This window comes from Gymnoscopelus microlampas (genome assembly GCF_963454915.1).
Source record: "Gymnoscopelus microlampas genome assembly, chromosome: 6".
Taxonomy (NCBI): domain Eukaryota; kingdom Metazoa; phylum Chordata; class Actinopteri; order Myctophiformes; family Myctophidae; genus Gymnoscopelus; species Gymnoscopelus microlampas.
Window position 1 is genome coordinate 9,563,242 of NC_139943.1, and position 17,218 is coordinate 9,580,459.

The 17,218-nt window shown below is 42.0% G+C and overlaps 1 protein-coding gene across 31 annotated transcripts in view; it reads left to right on the forward strand.

The window, feature by feature from the left end:
- mical3a (microtubule associated monooxygenase, calponin and LIM domain containing 3a) overlaps positions 1-17,218 on the forward strand; it is a 151,069-nt gene that overhangs the window by 123,214 nt on the left and 10,637 nt on the right. For 16 of the 31 annotated variants that reach the window (XM_084060722.1, XM_084060728.1, XM_084060711.1 and 13 more), the window contains 6 exons: positions 37-87; positions 2,571-2,678; positions 5,553-5,646; positions 8,010-8,063; positions 9,433-9,483; positions 14,912-14,980. In XM_084060722.1, the coding sequence (XP_083916848.1) occupies positions 37-87; positions 2,571-2,678; positions 5,553-5,646; positions 8,010-8,063; positions 9,433-9,483; positions 14,912-14,980 (427 nt within the window). The remainder of the gene's footprint in view (positions 1-36; positions 88-2,570; positions 2,679-5,552; positions 5,647-8,009; positions 8,064-9,432; positions 9,484-14,911; positions 14,981-17,218) is intronic. The other 15 variants (XM_084060740.1, XM_084060717.1, XM_084060731.1 and 12 more) reach the window with 8 other exon arrangements.

Genomic DNA, 17,218 nt, shown 5'->3' on the forward strand with positions numbered 1-17,218 from the left:
CCTCCTTGTTTTTTTGTTTTGTCTTCCCCCTCAAAGTCTGTTTATGTCCCTCACGCGCTGGCGTTCAAGAGATCGTACGCCACAAAGGTAGTGTCTTCATCATCCATGTTCCCCCTTGATCACATACCCCCCCTCCTCGTCATCCTCTGTGCATGTGCCAGTGCACCGCCCCTAACCCCCCCCCCCCCCCCCCCCTCTCTCTCTCTCCGTCCGATTGGCTGGGGCCACACTGACTCAACCGTTCTGAACTAACCGGCCTTTTTTTTTTTTTTTTAATGCATGATGATGTTGTTGTTAGGTTCCAGTTATAACAGCGCCCCCACTCTGCTGGAGGTCCAACCTGCTCTACCACGGCTATAAAAACAAAACGCTACTCATACTTTTTTCCTGGTCACTGTGATACTGTTTACCTCATCCACCTGTGATGGCAGGGGCTGTCCTCCTCCTTTTGCACTGTACTGGTCCTCCTCACTGGTCTCCTTTTAACCACTTTAACCCTGGGGGCATCCCTATTTTGGGCAAAATTCGCAAACATTTCAGGTGTTTTGAATTGTTTTTTAAATGTGCTGTAAGTTATATATATTTTTTAGCTCTATATTCCGATTGTGATCGTTGAGTGTTTGTCCAGTAACAGTGGGTCTCCCTGTCTCTCCAGCTCTTAACCCATTAAGACCTGGAACTGTGTCATTTTTAGATTTGAGCTTAAAAGCAATATTTTACACTTTTGGCTATTCAAAAATAGCAGATATACAAGTTCATAGCGCGGCACCGAGTGCCGCGCTATGAGCTTGTAGATCTGCTATTTTTGAAAAATTGTGAAAATGTGTGCAAATCTTCTGAATATATATATTTTTAAAGCGAACATTTGTAACTCAAATCTTTGCTTCTGGGGGGTTCCTGGAACAAAATATTTTGGTGGGGGTCTGCGGCCAAATACATATCATTTTGGGGGTCCTTGACATGAACAAGATTGAGCACCACTGATATAGAAACATAGGTTTTTAAGAATCCTGTTGGGATTTAGGAGACATGTAGAATCGGCTTCAGGTCTCAATATGTTAAGGGAATAGAAAATCTATTTTCAGGCAGGTCATTTATCAGCACGCGGTTTCAATTCCAGTTTTGTCTGCTAATGTATGTATATCATCAATTCCAATTAAACTTGTTTAACCTGTATCCCGAATGAGTTCTCTCTCCTGATTGGACGAGAGATGGGGAGACCCCTGTTATTGAACAAACACTCATATAGCAATGATTGCAATGGGAATATAAAACTATTTAACCCTTATTTGAACAAGAAAATATAACTAACAGCACCATTAAAACAAATTCATTTTAAACATTTTTTTTCTCTCCAAAAATAGCAGAAATAGCAGATCTCCAAGCTCACAACGAGTCACGATGCGAAGCTTATAGATCGTCTATTCTTGCTATTTGTCGTATGGGTGAAGTATACTATATATAGGGCTTAAGTGGTTAACCTTCCTGTATCTATCGCTGTGGCACTGACTGTTCCAACTCCAGTGCTGCATTCTCCTTTTTCAGTACTTTACTTCTTCAGTACTTTCCTTTTTTCCCCCCACCAGCTTTCCTTTTTATTTTGACATGAATAAATGGGGGGTGATAACTTTGCTTAGTCATACATTACATATTGTGTTGGGCGGAAAAAAATAAATAACAGGGTTTGACAGAAGACCCTGAGAGCTGCGGTATTGCGAAAGCTAGTTTCATTGTTTTGCAAGGTACATTAGATTAGACTGATAGACTCCTAAGTAGATTCCCTCCGAGGCCATTTGTTCTGTCTTAACCCTTTAAGACCTGGAACGCATCTGTGTCACTTCTTGATTTGAGCTAAAAAAGCATCATTTTACACTTTGGCTATTCAAAAATAGCAGATATACAAGCTCATAGCACGGCACTCAAATCGTCATTTTTTTGCAAATCTTGAGATTTGAGTTACAAAAGCGAACATTTGTAACTCAAATCTTTGCTTCTGGGGGATTCAACAGTTTTTTGAAAAAACGTATGTCGCCATAATATCGGTGGTTCTTTTTTCCATGTCAAGGACCCCCAAAATGACATGTATTTGGCCACGCACCCCCATCTAAAAATATATGTTCCAGGGACCCCCGGAAGCATAGATTCAAGTTATATTTTTTCGCATTAAAACAATATATATTCAAAGATTTGCACACATTTTCACGATTTTTCAAAAGTAGCAGATCTACAAGCTCGTAGCGCGGCACTCGGTGCCGCGCTATGAGCTTGTATATCTGCTATTTTTGAATAGCCAAAGTGTAAAATAATGCTTTTTTGCTCAAACCAAAAAATGACACAGTTCCAGGTCTTAATGGGTTAAGATGCATTGTAATGTCAGGCTCCACTAGGCTGTTAGTCCGTCCATGTTGTTTCCTGAACTTTGTAGAAGAAAAACTAAACGAGGTGATTCAGAAGTTCCTTTGCTCCGCCTCCGCTGGTTTCCTTGAAGGGCCCCTGGGGGACCCCCGTGGAACGTTGGCACAAGTGCGTCCATCCATACTAACCTGTGTTTGTGTCGTTTTTAAAAACAGAAAACCTACACTGAGGAGGAGCTGAATGCCAAGTTGACCAGAAGGGTTCAGAAGGCGGCGAGGAGACAGGCCAAGCAGGAGGAGCTCAAGAGACTACATAGAGCACAGGTAAATACTTAAAGGTTTCATGACATCAAATTTCTATTTATTATATTTTTCCTTTTCTGACGTCAATTACACACACAAAAACTGAAACTTTGAACATTCAGTGGATTTTGGGGTTTTCCGAATAATTAGGCTCAGAAAAGTGCTGTGATTTGCCCGTGGGCTTTGATGTCACAGTCCATTAATCCCGCCCTCTCTCCTCCCACAAAATCCCTCAACAGCGACACCTGCAGGCAAATAGTTTTTTTCTCATTGCAGCTGAAAAGGCTTCAGCACACAGAGAGAAAAAAAACTAACATGGCTCCCTGGAGTGGATTTTTCAGTTAAACATTTTAATACACGTTTGAAGGACCATGATGAAGGACCATGATGAAGACTTTTAATGTTTTCTAAACCAGTATGTCATGAAAGCGTCCCTATTCTGGGCATGTCGTGATAGGTGTGAACATTCTCAGCGAAAATAACAGATCTATGCTATTTTCGTGATATTGTCGATTTGCTTTGCTTGTTTTGTGAGATTGTAGATCATCTGTTAAGAGATTTGGCGTAGAGGCAAAAAGTGAGGGGGCCAATTAAGTATTTACTTAGGGTTTACATTCTTAACCGCACTGGACTCCTCCGCGGGTCGCATTTTACCCACGGATAGTGAGTTTGACGCCCCTGGTTTAAATGGTAAAAGATCCACTAAAGATTTGCTTTAATCCACGAGTCAGGTTGAATAATAACAAAACTAGTGCCCCCCCCCCCCCATAACCCAACACCACCGTGGGTCCGTCAGCGAGGAAGTGAAATGTTTTTTTTTTTACTGAGATGCGAGAAAATGTTTTTGATGGTAATGATGATCGGAAACAGTGGCATTCATGCAGAGAGCAACACGATACTAATCATCCATGCCACTTTGATCAAAAAACTATTAGTGTTATCGTTACCGTTTATTGAGTAAACTGCGGAACCAAGTCGGAGACATTAATTAAGGAAGCGTCTAAGATAATCAGTCTCACCTTTATTCTCTGCGGAAGTTTTCAGATGAGTCAGTTGTCATTCTTCACAGTCAATTTGATTATGTGCTGAATGAATATGTACACTGTTGTCACGGGCTGAGGGCTGTCGACTCTTGTCTTGTCACTAGGCATGTAACGATTTATCGTATATCGATTTAAATCGATTCAAAGTGGTGATGATTTAAATCGATGCAATAAAATATGACATCGCGATGCAACCAGCAGAGGGCGCAATCGAGTCAGAGTCAGACTCCCTACCTTGTTCTCCGCCTACTATTTTGTCCCCTCAGGGCCACCATAGCTGCCTGCGTTCGTCTCTTCTTCACTCACTGAACGGCAGGCTATGAACGGCAGAGTGGGGTTCACGTCCTCTCAGGCTATGAAATCTAAACAACTAGGCGATTGCACTGCATGCGATTGCGTCGCATGTAAACATGTTTATTTGATTGATGAATTGCCCAAACTATACCGTTTACCCCCTCCCCCGTCTGACGACGTTGTTAGCTGTCTGATTTAAACTCTGTAGGAAACATACAACTGATAAGGCTTAATGAAAACGGCTAATTCTGGAGCTCCTCGGTGCGGCTGCAGAGTACAATGAATAATAATCTAATTTAATAATTTAACAATTGTATCAGACCGCTGACAACACCAAACTCCTTTCAACACTGTCTTTCAGATATATAGCGAATTTCATTGATATTAATCAATTAATTCTTATCTAATCTCATTTGGAGCAGTTTAAAACAGTTTCCCTTATTACTGTACATAAATGTGTTGTTTTATACAGAATGCTGAGAATGTAGCATAGATAAAAAAATAACTTGTAAATCCCAAGGCTAAGCCTTAGTTTGTTTATTTGAAGGTTTTCTTTATAATTTATTTCATCTTGGATATATGTTTTAAAATTCATTTATTTCATAAGACTTATATATTTAAAGTTATTATTTTACAAATAAAAAAGTATGTGTCTTAATGTGACAGTTAATGCATGTACCTCGTGAATAAAAAGGCTTTATTTAATTTCATGTATTAAAAAGAGGATAAGAGAAAATATAGTTTTTTAAAAATACATGATTTTTGTAAAATAGATAATCAAGGTTTTCAGTAATTTGTCTGGAAAATAAATGTGCTAAAAAAATCGTTAAAAAATCGTGAAGAATCGTATCGTGAACCTCGAATCGTGATTCGAATCGTATCGTGAGTTGAGTGAATCGTTACATGCCTACTTGTCACATATTTATTTGTGCATTTGTTCGCCCCGCGAGCCTTTCTGTGACAATGCGTGTTCAGAGCATGTGTTTGAGGGCGGCAGTGGCTCAGGGTAGAGTGGCCAGTAGAGCGGCCGGATGGGAACTGTGATGTTCCCAGTTCGATCCCGGGCTCCCCCAGAGTTAGTGTCGAAGTGTCCTTGAGCAAGAAGCTGAAACCCCTAATTGCTCTCGATGAGCAGGTTGGTGCCTTGCATGGTTCCCTCCGGCATCGGTGTATGAATGTGTGTGTGAATGGGTGAATGTAATGCACAATCTATGTAAAGCGCTTTGGATATAAGCGCTATATAAATGCACCATTTACCATTTACCATGTTTGAAGGGATTAACAATACCACTGCCCCAAAGTACCACCAGAAGCAGATATATCTTAACAATGAAAACATTTAAATAATATAATAATAATAATCGATAACGTACAAAACAGACCTCTGTTTATCACAGAAAAGTAAGAAAAGAAATATAGTCAAATTCTATATTTGGCGAGCTGGGGGTCGAACTGGTGGGTGACCTTCTGAAAATCCCAGATGGGCTAATAATGTTTAGTCATGAGTAGCATTTAGCTTACGTGTGTGTTCTGTTCTGTTCTGTTCTGTTCCACACAGATCATCCAGAGACAACTGGAGCAGGTGGAGGAGAAACAGCGACAGCTGGAGGAGAGGGGCGTGGCCGTGGAGAAAGCCCTGCGAGGCGAAGCAGGTAACGAAGCCTCTTAAACAGCCGATTGGTTCTCTCGTCTTACCCATGTGACCAGGAGTCTAGGAGATTTTCCACCTTACCGATTGGACGCTGCCTGCCGGGCGTCGGCACGATCCGTGGCAGTCAACTGCGTAGAGCTATTTAGACCGATAAACCGCTTGTTCACTGAGGTGTAGCATGATTGGAATTGTATTATTATTATTGTCTTATTAGCTCGTCTCCAAGCTCCCAGAGTGAAACTCCTTTCTAAGAGGCACTTTAAATCATCGGGTGTGCTGCTGGCAACCCAATCTATTACAGTTATACGCCGCTACGTCCCCGTAATGTACACCGTGAAATCCGGAAGGTTAGATTGCACTCTCGAGAGTGTATAAACGGACCCTTCCGGATCCGTTCGTGCACTCTCGTAGTTAAATCGACACTCCAGATTGTGGACGTGTTTGTATCGATGATGGAAAGGCCCATTTATTTGTTTTTCCAAAACAACTGAATCAAAGCGGTGTGTGAGTGATGACGGACTGTCACCGGCGTTAACGGCGACTCACCGGAGAGGACACTTCATTATTTCCTACATTATACCAGGCCGTGATGCATGCAAGCTGGTGGAGGAGCAATAACAATCGAGCCTGTGTGACGCGTTTGTCATTGAAAGTAATCAGGGCTGCAGTATGGTCTTGTTTTTTTTAGACCTGACAACGCATTCCATTCTAATATAGTTGTGCGGTTGAGGCTGCTTTGCACTCTGAAAGGACAACATTTACATTGCAAAATGCATGCACACACATAAAACTTTTAGTTTGGATGTTCTCTAGAGCAATGGTTCCAAAACTGTGTGGCCGTGAGATCAAGTCCAGGTGTGCCTCACACATTATTACGGCAATATATACTGCTGTAAAGTATATGAAAGTTGTCAATTATCTTTAATTTGATATATCAGTACCTTGTGTGCAGTCATTGGTATACATGTTATACCAGGGGTCTTCAACGTTTTCAGGCCAAGGACCCTCTAGCTGAGAGAGAGATGAAGCAGGGACCCCCTCTATATTGTATAAAATTGTGTTTCAAATAAACGTTTGCTGCTCTTTTTTCCCTCTACACCTATAACTCTTTGCCAAAAGTAGCCGATCTACAAGCTTTTTTTTGGCTAAAGTTCTCCTCAGAAAAGGGATGCTAGAGTTCAAGTGGTTAATGTAAAAATTATATATATCATATCACACAAAGATTTGGCAGACCCCCTGTAGTAACTCTGAGGACCCCCTAGGGGTCCCGGACCGCCTGTTGAAGACCCCTGTGTTATACCATAAAATCAATATTTTAACCACTTGTCCATTTTGGACAAGTAAAATCTATTCATTTATTTATTTAATATTTAGTACCTAATAACCTTTGTTTTAATAGCAGCTCTACAAGCTGTTTTAGCAGCTCTACAAGTTATTTTAGCTACGAATGCAGGTGTGCCTTGAGATTTTTGACTTGCTCATTGGCGTGCCTTGGGGCACAGACGTTTTGAAAACCATTGCTGTAGAGAGCAGCGTAGAGAATTGGAAAGAATGTTCCTTTTTGCCCCCCCCCTCCCCCCACTAGCCTGGTAAACCCTCCCTCCGGAAATCTCATTTCCATTTTATTTCAGGAGTGAGTCTGGCCTGATAGCCCATTCTGCAATATTGGCTGTGGGCTGGAGTTGGGCGGGAGTAATACCGTTGACTGACAACCCCTTCAGCCAATGATCGTTTTTCCCCTTCAGCCAATCAGCAGTTCATTTTTACCACCTTCAGACTATGTGAAATAGGTTGCCTTATTCGGATAAATGAGTGGCACTGCCCGCCCCTCCCAGTTCTCTAAATTTGTATTTTTAAATAGGCTCTGTCATGATTAATTGACCACATATATGAAGTTAAACAACTAAATTCTGTCCAAACGATATCTTAAAAGTAAATTGCGTGCCTCAAAAACGAAGTTTGAGAGTGTTTTAAAAACGAAAGTAAAAAGTGTAACTGGCCACAGAAACAATGGTGGATCGTTCCATTTTTGTCGGCTGCACTCGGTCCCATTCGGGCTCACTCGTACTCGCCACCTGATTGGCCAACTGTCGCTGTCAATCACAGAACGATGTGTGACGACGCTGATAGGCTTGTCAGTTTGGCGTACACAGCCAATATTGCAGAATGGGCGTTCAGGCCAGACTCACTCCTGAAATCAAATGGAAATGAGATTTCCGGATGGAGGGTTTACCAGGCTATCCCCCCACCACCCCTGTAATTCAATTACTATTCTTCCTTTTTCTCTCTTTTTTATCAAAATGACTCACGACAATGAAATGGATGTTGTTTTAACCTGTTGACTTATACTCTACTCTCTCTAAGGGTTGTTGTACAAAGGTACTTATACATTACCCAAACAGCACAAAAGAAGATCAGGTATTAGCTTTACCGTAGTTATCTTTGTTTTTTATATCTATAATGCCATTATAACACCGTTAGGTGCCATCTGTGGTGACACACTGCAACAGCGCTCCCATCTTTCCAACATTATTGACACACATTGTCCCCATGTCGTCCGTCCCGGTGTGTGTCGTCCCACCCAGTTGCATGCACATCAAGCAGAATGACGTGTGTCACCGACATAGATTTGTGTGTACTCATCCTGGATGTTGGTTTGTCGTCTTTAACGTGGCGAGTGGCATGGAGTTCCTTTCTGTCGTCTCTAATCGAGCCTTGGATGAGGTTGCATTATTCGGGGGGAAAAAACTTCTTGATAGTACACGGTAAAATCATCTGTGTCAATTCAACTCCCGAGAGTCCATTTTGTATACGCATACCCTCGAAGTTACAGATGGATTACATTGACACTGAGGGTTTTACTGTGTATTTAGAAGAAACTGGTTCAATTGGTTTGCAGCAGTGGTGGAAAAAGTACTCAAATGTTTTACTTAAGTAAAAGTATCAATACTGCAATTTAGAAATACTCTTGTTACGAGTAAAAGTCCGGAATTCAAAATGTACAAAAGTATTGGTATCAAAATGTACTTAAAAGTACCAAAAAACCTTTTCTGCCATCATTTGCTGTGGCTCAAATGGCCCTTTTTTGGGGGAATAATGTACCATTCAAAAAAAGGTACACACCTAGGGTATTGTAGTTTTTGAACTGCATAGAGGCAATTCAAAGAGTTGTTGCTGACTTCATCTGCTGTGTATGACTTAAAGGTCACATTTTACATTTAGTTGTCCATGTCTGTGTTCAAATACAAAAACTGTTCAAAGACTACAACATACTTGTAGACAAATGTTACTGGAACATGTGGTATTTAATATTACACAACTGGAATAGTGAATGCGACACTGATTTTCCACTTGTTTAATAAGAAAACAACAACCCTTGTCAAGTCTGCTTAACAATCTGCTGAAATCAAAAACATTTCAATATGTCGTCATGATCCGCAATGAGTGACTTTGTGTAAAATGTCACCTTTCATATTACGCAATGAGTCAGTCAACAGGGAATGCAGCAAATCTATGTACAGCAGTCTGATATCATTATCGTAGCATTGTGGAAATGCCATGTTGTACTGCACAAATTATACTGAGTACTGTTGGAATCTCTGCGTGCCTGTGAACGTGCGTGCGTGTGTGTGTGTGTGTGTGTGTGTGTGTGTGCATATATACGTGTGTTTATGCAAGGACATGCATGACTTGCGGTTCGTGCAGAATGCTGTGCATTTGCCCCTATGTATCGGGGGTTTGTGTATGAAAAATAACTCCATTCTCTAATATACTCCTGTCGTTGTAGACTATTGGGGAGATTCTAATTACAGTGAAATCCTGGACTTGCATCTGGGCGGTATGTATTTCAAACCTGTCGCTTATAAACTCACTAACCTAATGGCTAACCCCACTCTGTCCTCCTCCCCCCCCTTTGTACTGTTCACTATTTTGACCGTTGTCCCCTGTGCGTGTACTGTACCCTCTGATTGGCTGGCTGGCTGGCTGGCTGCCTTTAGCCCCTCCCCTGCCCCCTCCCCCCTCTTTCCAGTTCAAACACAGATTAGACAATCGTCACATAACACGGACACGTGTCTTCTTATGACAGTGATTTTTGACCACTTCAACGTCATTGAACGAGACCTTGTGTATTGGTTCTGAAAAATAATTTGTGCTATAATTATACTGTACCAAGTCTGCTCCTCTTTTTCCCTCTACACCAAATCTCTTTGCCTTAAATCAGGGGTCTTCAACGTTTTCAGGCCAAGGACCCCCTAGCTGAGAGAGATATGAAGCAGGGACCCCCTACTCTATATTGTATAAAATTGAGTTTCAGATTAAAGTTTTTTTTTTTTACTTAGTCTGCTATTTTTTCCCTCTACACCTATAGCCTCTTTTCCAAAAATAGCCGATCTACAAGCTCTCAACGCCTCGCAGCGCGAGGCGTTGAGAGCTTGTAGATCTGCTATTTTCGGCTAATGTTCCCCTCAGAAAAGGAATTGTAGGGTTCAAGTGGTTAATGTAAAAAAAACGAAATCCTATCACACAGAGATTTGGCGGACCCCCTATAGTAGCTCTAAGGACCCCCTAGGGGTCCCAGACCCCCTGTTGAAGACCCCTGCCTTAAATAGTCAATCAGCTATTTTTGCCAAATGTTTGCCCCAGAATAGGGACATTAGGGTTCTTAAGAGGCCCATGAGAGCGAGCGCACACGGACACACACACACACACACACACACACACACACACACTCTGGAAAGCTATTTAGATGTCCCCTTGACTGACCTGTACTAAATCTAAACTACTGGTGTGGCTCCTAGTAACTATAGCTCCCTCACTCCTCTGAGCTGTGTGCTGCTACGCCGTAGCGTCGTGCACAGCAAAACCCTCGGTGTTGGTTTATCTCTGAGAGTGTAAGCGTGGAACCCGCAAGGGTCCCATATTTAACACTCCCGGAGTTTAAACTGACACTTTATGATTTTGCTGTGTACTTTAGTGCCAGCTGTGACCCCTCTCTCACTCTCCCATACCGGCTCAGTTGCATAACTCAGCCTAGTGTGTGTCAGTGTGTGTGCGAGTGTGTGTGTATATGTGTGTGTGTGTGCGCGTGTGCCCACGTCTGTGTGCCCACGTCTGTGTGTGTGTGTGTGTGTGCTCCGGAGAGGCAGTGTTGCGGCCACTAGCGTTCCCTGTCTAAAGTGTGTTGTGTCCAACAGTTAACACCAGTGTTGTGCCGTCGTGTCTGCCGTGGGTGAAAAACATGGTGGTGTCTGGTGGGGTTCTCTGTGGTGTAACGCGGCCTTGTTTGAACGCCTAAACGTCTAAAATGCATCCATTTCCAAGCAGTGAAGTCGCCGGTCTAACCTGCAGCCGAGGCGACTGAAGACTTCACAGCAACAAAAAAAACTACGTCAGTAGAACGCTTAACCCATTGAGACCTGAAGCTGATTCTACATATCTCCTAAATCTCAACAGTATTCTGAAAAACGTATGTTTCTATCTTTTTCATGTCAAGGACCCCCAAAATGATTTGTATTTGGCCGCCGACCCCCATCAAAATATTTTGTTCCAGGGACCCCCCAGAAGCAAAGATTTGAGTTAATAGTGTTCGCTTTAAAAATGTATATATATTCAAAGATTTGCACACATTTACACGATTTTTCAAAAATAGCAGATCTACAAGCTCGTAGCGTGGCACTCGGTGCCGCGCTATGAGCTTGTATATCTGCTATTTTTGAATAGCCCAAAGTGTAAAATAATGCTTCTTAGCTCAAATCTAAAAATGACACAGTTCCAGGTCTTAATGGGTTAAAAAATTTAATAAAACGGAACGTGGAAAAAGGTGCATTTTTCCGACGCTTTTCAGGCAAGGCCCGTTGCTTTTCTGTGGTTCTGTCTGTCTGACTGTCTGTGTCGTCACCACTCCCATGAGACAGGAGATTGCGTGGAGTTTTTTTTTTTTTTGCCAGGGAACACACAATGTGCTACAATATGTTACCGACTCAAAAACAGGGATTTATTATTAGGCCAATTTTCCTGCCCACTAAGCTGACTGGTTGAGGCATTGTTGCATGAGGCTCATATTCTCACTGGCTCAACTCGACACTTTTGTGAATCATGTCAAAGACTTAAGTCTGCCAACGTGTCCCCATTGCATCGCATGCCGTATGCAAGCGCTAACGCCGAATCCACGCCGGCAGCGGGCGAGCGAATGTCCAATTCGCTCGCCGCTTCCGGTGTGAATTCGGCTTAAGTATCTGTGTGTGTACTGTATATGCTGCTAGAAGCAATCTCTCATCTCTATTGCTTTTGAACGTAACAAGTGGATGATGCCGTGTTGTCTCGAGGCCTTGCGTTGTGGAGGAGGAATGCTGCGTCTGCCTCTGACTCGGCTTTGTTTTATTGTGTTTGATGGAGGGGTAATGGAATGGAATGGTGGCATTTTTGACTGAATATACCCCCCCTTCGACAAAGAATCTTAACGAGGCGTGTTTGACCCGCATGGCTGTTTTTTTTGCGCCTACACGGTAAAATCCCGAGCATTAATTAGACTCTGTAAAAGTGTAAAAAAAAATAAAAAATCCTTCCGAGTCCAATTTTTACACTTTCAGAGTTCAATGAATCCTCAGTATTTTTCCTGCAGAGGGCGCCAACATCTAAAGCCAGTGGCTGTCTGTCCAAAGTGGCTGACTCATTATTTGTGATTAATATTCAACAAATTGCGACAATTTCACAACTTGGTGAACCTCAGTGCTGCACATGCATTACTGAACATACTGTACTGGGAACACATTTTGTATTATTTGGTGGAATCAAATCAGCCTTAAAAATTGTAATTGGTTTCTCCCCGTTCCACTTGTCCCAATGTGACACATTTTCATGTGTCCCTTTTTAGTGGGTTTTGGCAACCTTTTCATCCTTCTAGATATTTTCTACAGCTCTCTTGGCCTGCTGAGAATGTTGCGTTCCCCCTGTCCGTGTCATCCTTTTGATTTGCAACGCTCTCGTGTCTCTGTTACCTGTACCTTGTTGTGTCACCTGCTGTATGTATGTACTACTGCTCAGTTCTCAGGTACCGATCTCAGGTACCGATCCTTAACTCTTTGACTGGGAAACGGGAATTATAAAAAAATAAAAATAAAATAAATATATATATATATATATATATATATATATATATATATATATATATATATAAATTTATTTATTTTTGGTCTTCTTTTTTTTTGTTTATCTCAAAGCAACTAGGAGATAACGCTATCCAAAAAATTGCTGCTCCATTCACTTCAATGTTAAAAATCAAACGGAGGAAAAATGCACCATTTTCGTGGCACTGGGACGACACAGTCTGAAATAAGTGTGGCAATGAAAGAGTTAAGTTCAGTGGTTCTCAAACCATTTTAATCTCAAGGACCTGCAAATTGATACGTATTATTAGGCCACAGGCCTAATAATACGAAGATTTTGTGCCAGGCAGGCAGCCCCCCATAAGGGAAGATTTTGTCAAGATGTTTCAAAATCTTTCGAGAAGCCGAACTATAAAATAGGGCTTAAATGTTTAAAATCCCCTGGAACCCCCTCAAGGACCCCCGCCCCGGGCGCCCCAGTTCTCACCTATATTGTCTAGTCTTTTCCTGGCTTCCTTTTTAGATGTAGGGTTGTTTATAAATTGATGGTATAACATCTCGCCTGTACGTATACGTGACCTCAATTTCAATTGAGCATGTACGCGTACAACCTTTGAGTTTCAGGCGATCGGCACTAAATAATAACCTGGCTTCCTCACAATTTGCACTTCAAAAGTGGCCGCGGCGCCGCGTCAACGCAACGCACACAAGGCTAGGCTGATCTTAACCCATTAAGACCTGGAACTGTGTCATTTTTAGATTTGAGCTAAAAAAGCATTATTTTACACTTTAGGCTATTCAAAAATAGCAGATATACAAGCTCATAGCCCGGCACCGAGTGCCGCGCTACGAGCTTGTAGATCTGCTATTTTTGAAAAATCGTGAAAATGTGTGCAAATCTTTGAATATATATATATTTTTAAAGCGAACATTTTTAACTCAAATCTTTGCTTCTGGGGGGTCCCTGGAACAAGATATTTTGATGGGGGTCCGCGGCCAAATACATATGATTTTAGGGGTCCTTGACATGAAAAAGATTGAGCACCACTGACATAGAAACATACGTTTTTCAGAAAACTGTTGAGCTTTAGGAGACATGTAGAATCGGCTTCAGGTCTCAATGGGTTAAATGGAGCTGATGCAGTGTTTACCTGGAGGAGACAGAAACATCCTCGTAGACGAAACAATTATCTTTTGTGAGGTAGATCTGTGTGTGTGTGTGTGCAGCGTCTTCAGGGGGTGTAGTGGAGTGGTGTGGTTAGACAATAGCTTTTCATAGAGTGGCTTACTGGCTTGAAACCATTTTCATCTTTTGATTGTTGCAGAGTTGTTGCATCCATTCATTCCGCTCTCTGGCTCCGTGCCTCATGTTATCTCCACTCCGTGAACAGACCTGACAAGAGAGATTGCGGGGCATGTTCTCTCACGGTTTGATGTGCACGCACGGTGTACGAGTACAACCCATACAAAAAAAAATAGATGAAAGAAGAAGAAGAGGATTATTTTCTCTTTCTGTCCTCCGGACATCTTTCCCTTTTGTATTCTGACTCGGCTTTTCTTTCCTTTTTTAGTTTTGTTTGTTTTTTTGGCTCACGTTACGGTATGTGGTTGCGCCTCCTCCTCTTCCTCTATCCAGGTGATTTGTCCTCCTATCATGGTGGTGCGCTCAGGGTTGCTATAGATCTGCTTATTATAATTTTCCCCCGCAAGATTGTATTTGAAAATAGCAGATCTACAAGCTCCACAACGCGTCGCATCGCGACGCGTTGTGAGCTTGTAGATCTGCTATTTTCAAATAGCCGATGTACATGTTAAAGTACTCTTGTGGCCCATAAGTCGCTTATTTTTGGGCTGGTTTTGCTAGACCTGGTTGCTTGTTTCTCTCACAGAATCTGGCAACACCGGGTGCGCTTTGCCCTTTTTTTGATTTTCTTTCCTCAATGTTTTCTCTTCCTTCACCCCCCTCTCCCCTTCCTCCATCCCTCCCTCGCTCTTTCGCTTCCTCCCTACACTCCCCCATGTCCTCTTAAACATCTTCCTCTATCTCTAAACTTCTCACTCTCTTCCTCAAACCCACCCACCCACCGCACCCCCGCCTCCTCTGTCACGATCTCCTTTCTTTCCCTCCTCCTCCTGCGCTCCTTTTTGATCTCGTGGAAGGCGAGCCCTATGGGACGCCTCCTGATCGCCGACGACCTCGCTCCCTCTGCCCCTGCTGTGCCCCTGAAGGTAACGTAGCCTCGCTGCAGGCGCCCTAATGCTGACGGTTGTGGCGTCAGGGGTAAACTGTAAGGACCGACAGAAATGGGCCCCCCCCCTTTTCCTCTAGCCTGGGATCCAGCCTGCTTCGCTACGTTCGGCAGACTTTTTTTTCCTCTCTTCGCTTCTCAGTCTGGAATGCCTCCTATCTCCAAGGGAGGCGGGACATGGCATAAGGTTGGAATCAAACCGTGGCTTCTGATTGGTCTGTGGTGCGGGGCGGGACAAAAAAAAAACAGTGTGATCGTTGTGATTCGTCATTCGTTTGAACAACATCCAATCAGCAACGACGTTGCCTAACGTAACATATGTAGTTCCAGTGTAGTTCTGCAAAACGAGTCAATAGGAGGCTTTCCAGACTGAGAAGCGAAGAGAGAAAAAAAAGTCCGTCGAACGTAGCGAAGCAGGCTGGATCCCAGGCTAACTTCCTCCCTCCCTCCCTTCCTTCCTTCCCTCACCTCCTCCTTCCTCCTCGTCCTGGACCGTCTTGTTGTGTGTGATCAGGCTCAGTAGATTTCCCCAGGCAGTCGACCCAGACGTTTTTTTTTATCAGGGGGGGGAGGGGATAACAACCCAATATTGACAGACCCGCAGTGTTTAGGGAGGTGAATGGGTGCGCGGAACTCTCAGTTCAATTACGGCCGAGATTAAAGAAACCGCCCTTTCGTTGACGAGATGTGAAGGAGTCCATTATGGGCGAAAGATTCTCAAAGATTTTCTACGTTTTTCCAACATTTTCGAAAAATAATGAAGATTTATCTTCAAGCTCAACAGCATTGCGAGCTATATGTAATGAAAGAAATCTTATCATTTTTACGTGACATTAATAATAATAATAATGGATTTTATTTATAACGCACTTTACATTTGCAAGAAATCTCAAAGTGCTACAGAAGGCACTTGCATAAAAACAGAAACATCACACCAATAGAAGAAAACAACAACTAAGAAACTGAAACAAAACAATTAAAATATGGGGGCATAAAGCCTAGAGGTAAAACCAGCTAAAAAAATGCTTTGCTAAAAAGGTATATTCTCAGACCGACACAAGTTACACAACTGATTAACATGTTTTTGAGATGATTATACGTCTCATTACACTGTCACATTATCCAATGTCTTACAGATTAAACCTCGACACTGTTTCAGTGTCGAGGTTTAATCTGTAAGACATTGGATAATGTGGATGCTGTGGATAGATTAGTAGTAGGTACTGAAAAAGGGCTATTTGAATTTGACCGATGTAATCAATTAATCGATCGGTTTGGTCGTATTAGTCGACCAATTATTTTCAATCTATTGTCTTTAACCCATTAAGACCTGGAACTGTGTCATTTTTAGATTTGAGCTAAAAAAGCATTATTTCACACTTTGGGCTATTCAAAAATAGCAGATATACAAGCTCATAGCGCGGCACCGAGTGCCGCACTATGAGCTTGTAGATCTGCTATTTTTTTTAAATCGTGAAAATGTGTGCAAATATTTGAATATATATATTTTTAAAACGATCATTTTTAACTCATTTAGGAGATTTAGGAGACATGTAGAATCGGCTTCAGGTCTCAATGGGTTAATCGATCGGTTTGGTCTTATTAGTCGACCAATTATTTTCAATCTATTGTCTTTAAACTCTAGATATAGATGCAGTAGTACAGGATCGTGCACGCAGATAAAAAAAAAGGCGCAGGATAAAAATATATATACCGGTAGTTTATTTTTTTTAAAGTCAGGATTATCCGCACAGCATATTTGCTGCTCCCACCGTGTAATTTATTGAAGCGTACAACATTTTGACCCGCTTGGTCTGGTCAGGTACATTACATACCTGACAAAGACCAAATAAACAGGTTGAAATGTTTATACGCTGCAATAAATTTACGCTGTGGGAGCAGCAAAAGTGGTGAGAGGATAATCCTTAATAAATCTCCTTTTTAAACTCTTGATATAACCCTTTTAGTTCTGCCCGTCTATAACGTAATTGATATTATTGCCAGTAGTCATTGTGAAATTAGGGCTGTCACGATCGTGACATTTTACTCGATGAGTAATTGTCATACAAATTATTGCGATTAACAATTTAACCCATTAACAACTGAGGCCGATTCTAAAAATGTTTTCTAAATCCTAACAGTTTTTTGAAAAAATATATTCAAAGATTTGAGAAAAAAAATCACATGAAAAGAAATAAATAGCAGATCTACAAGCTCA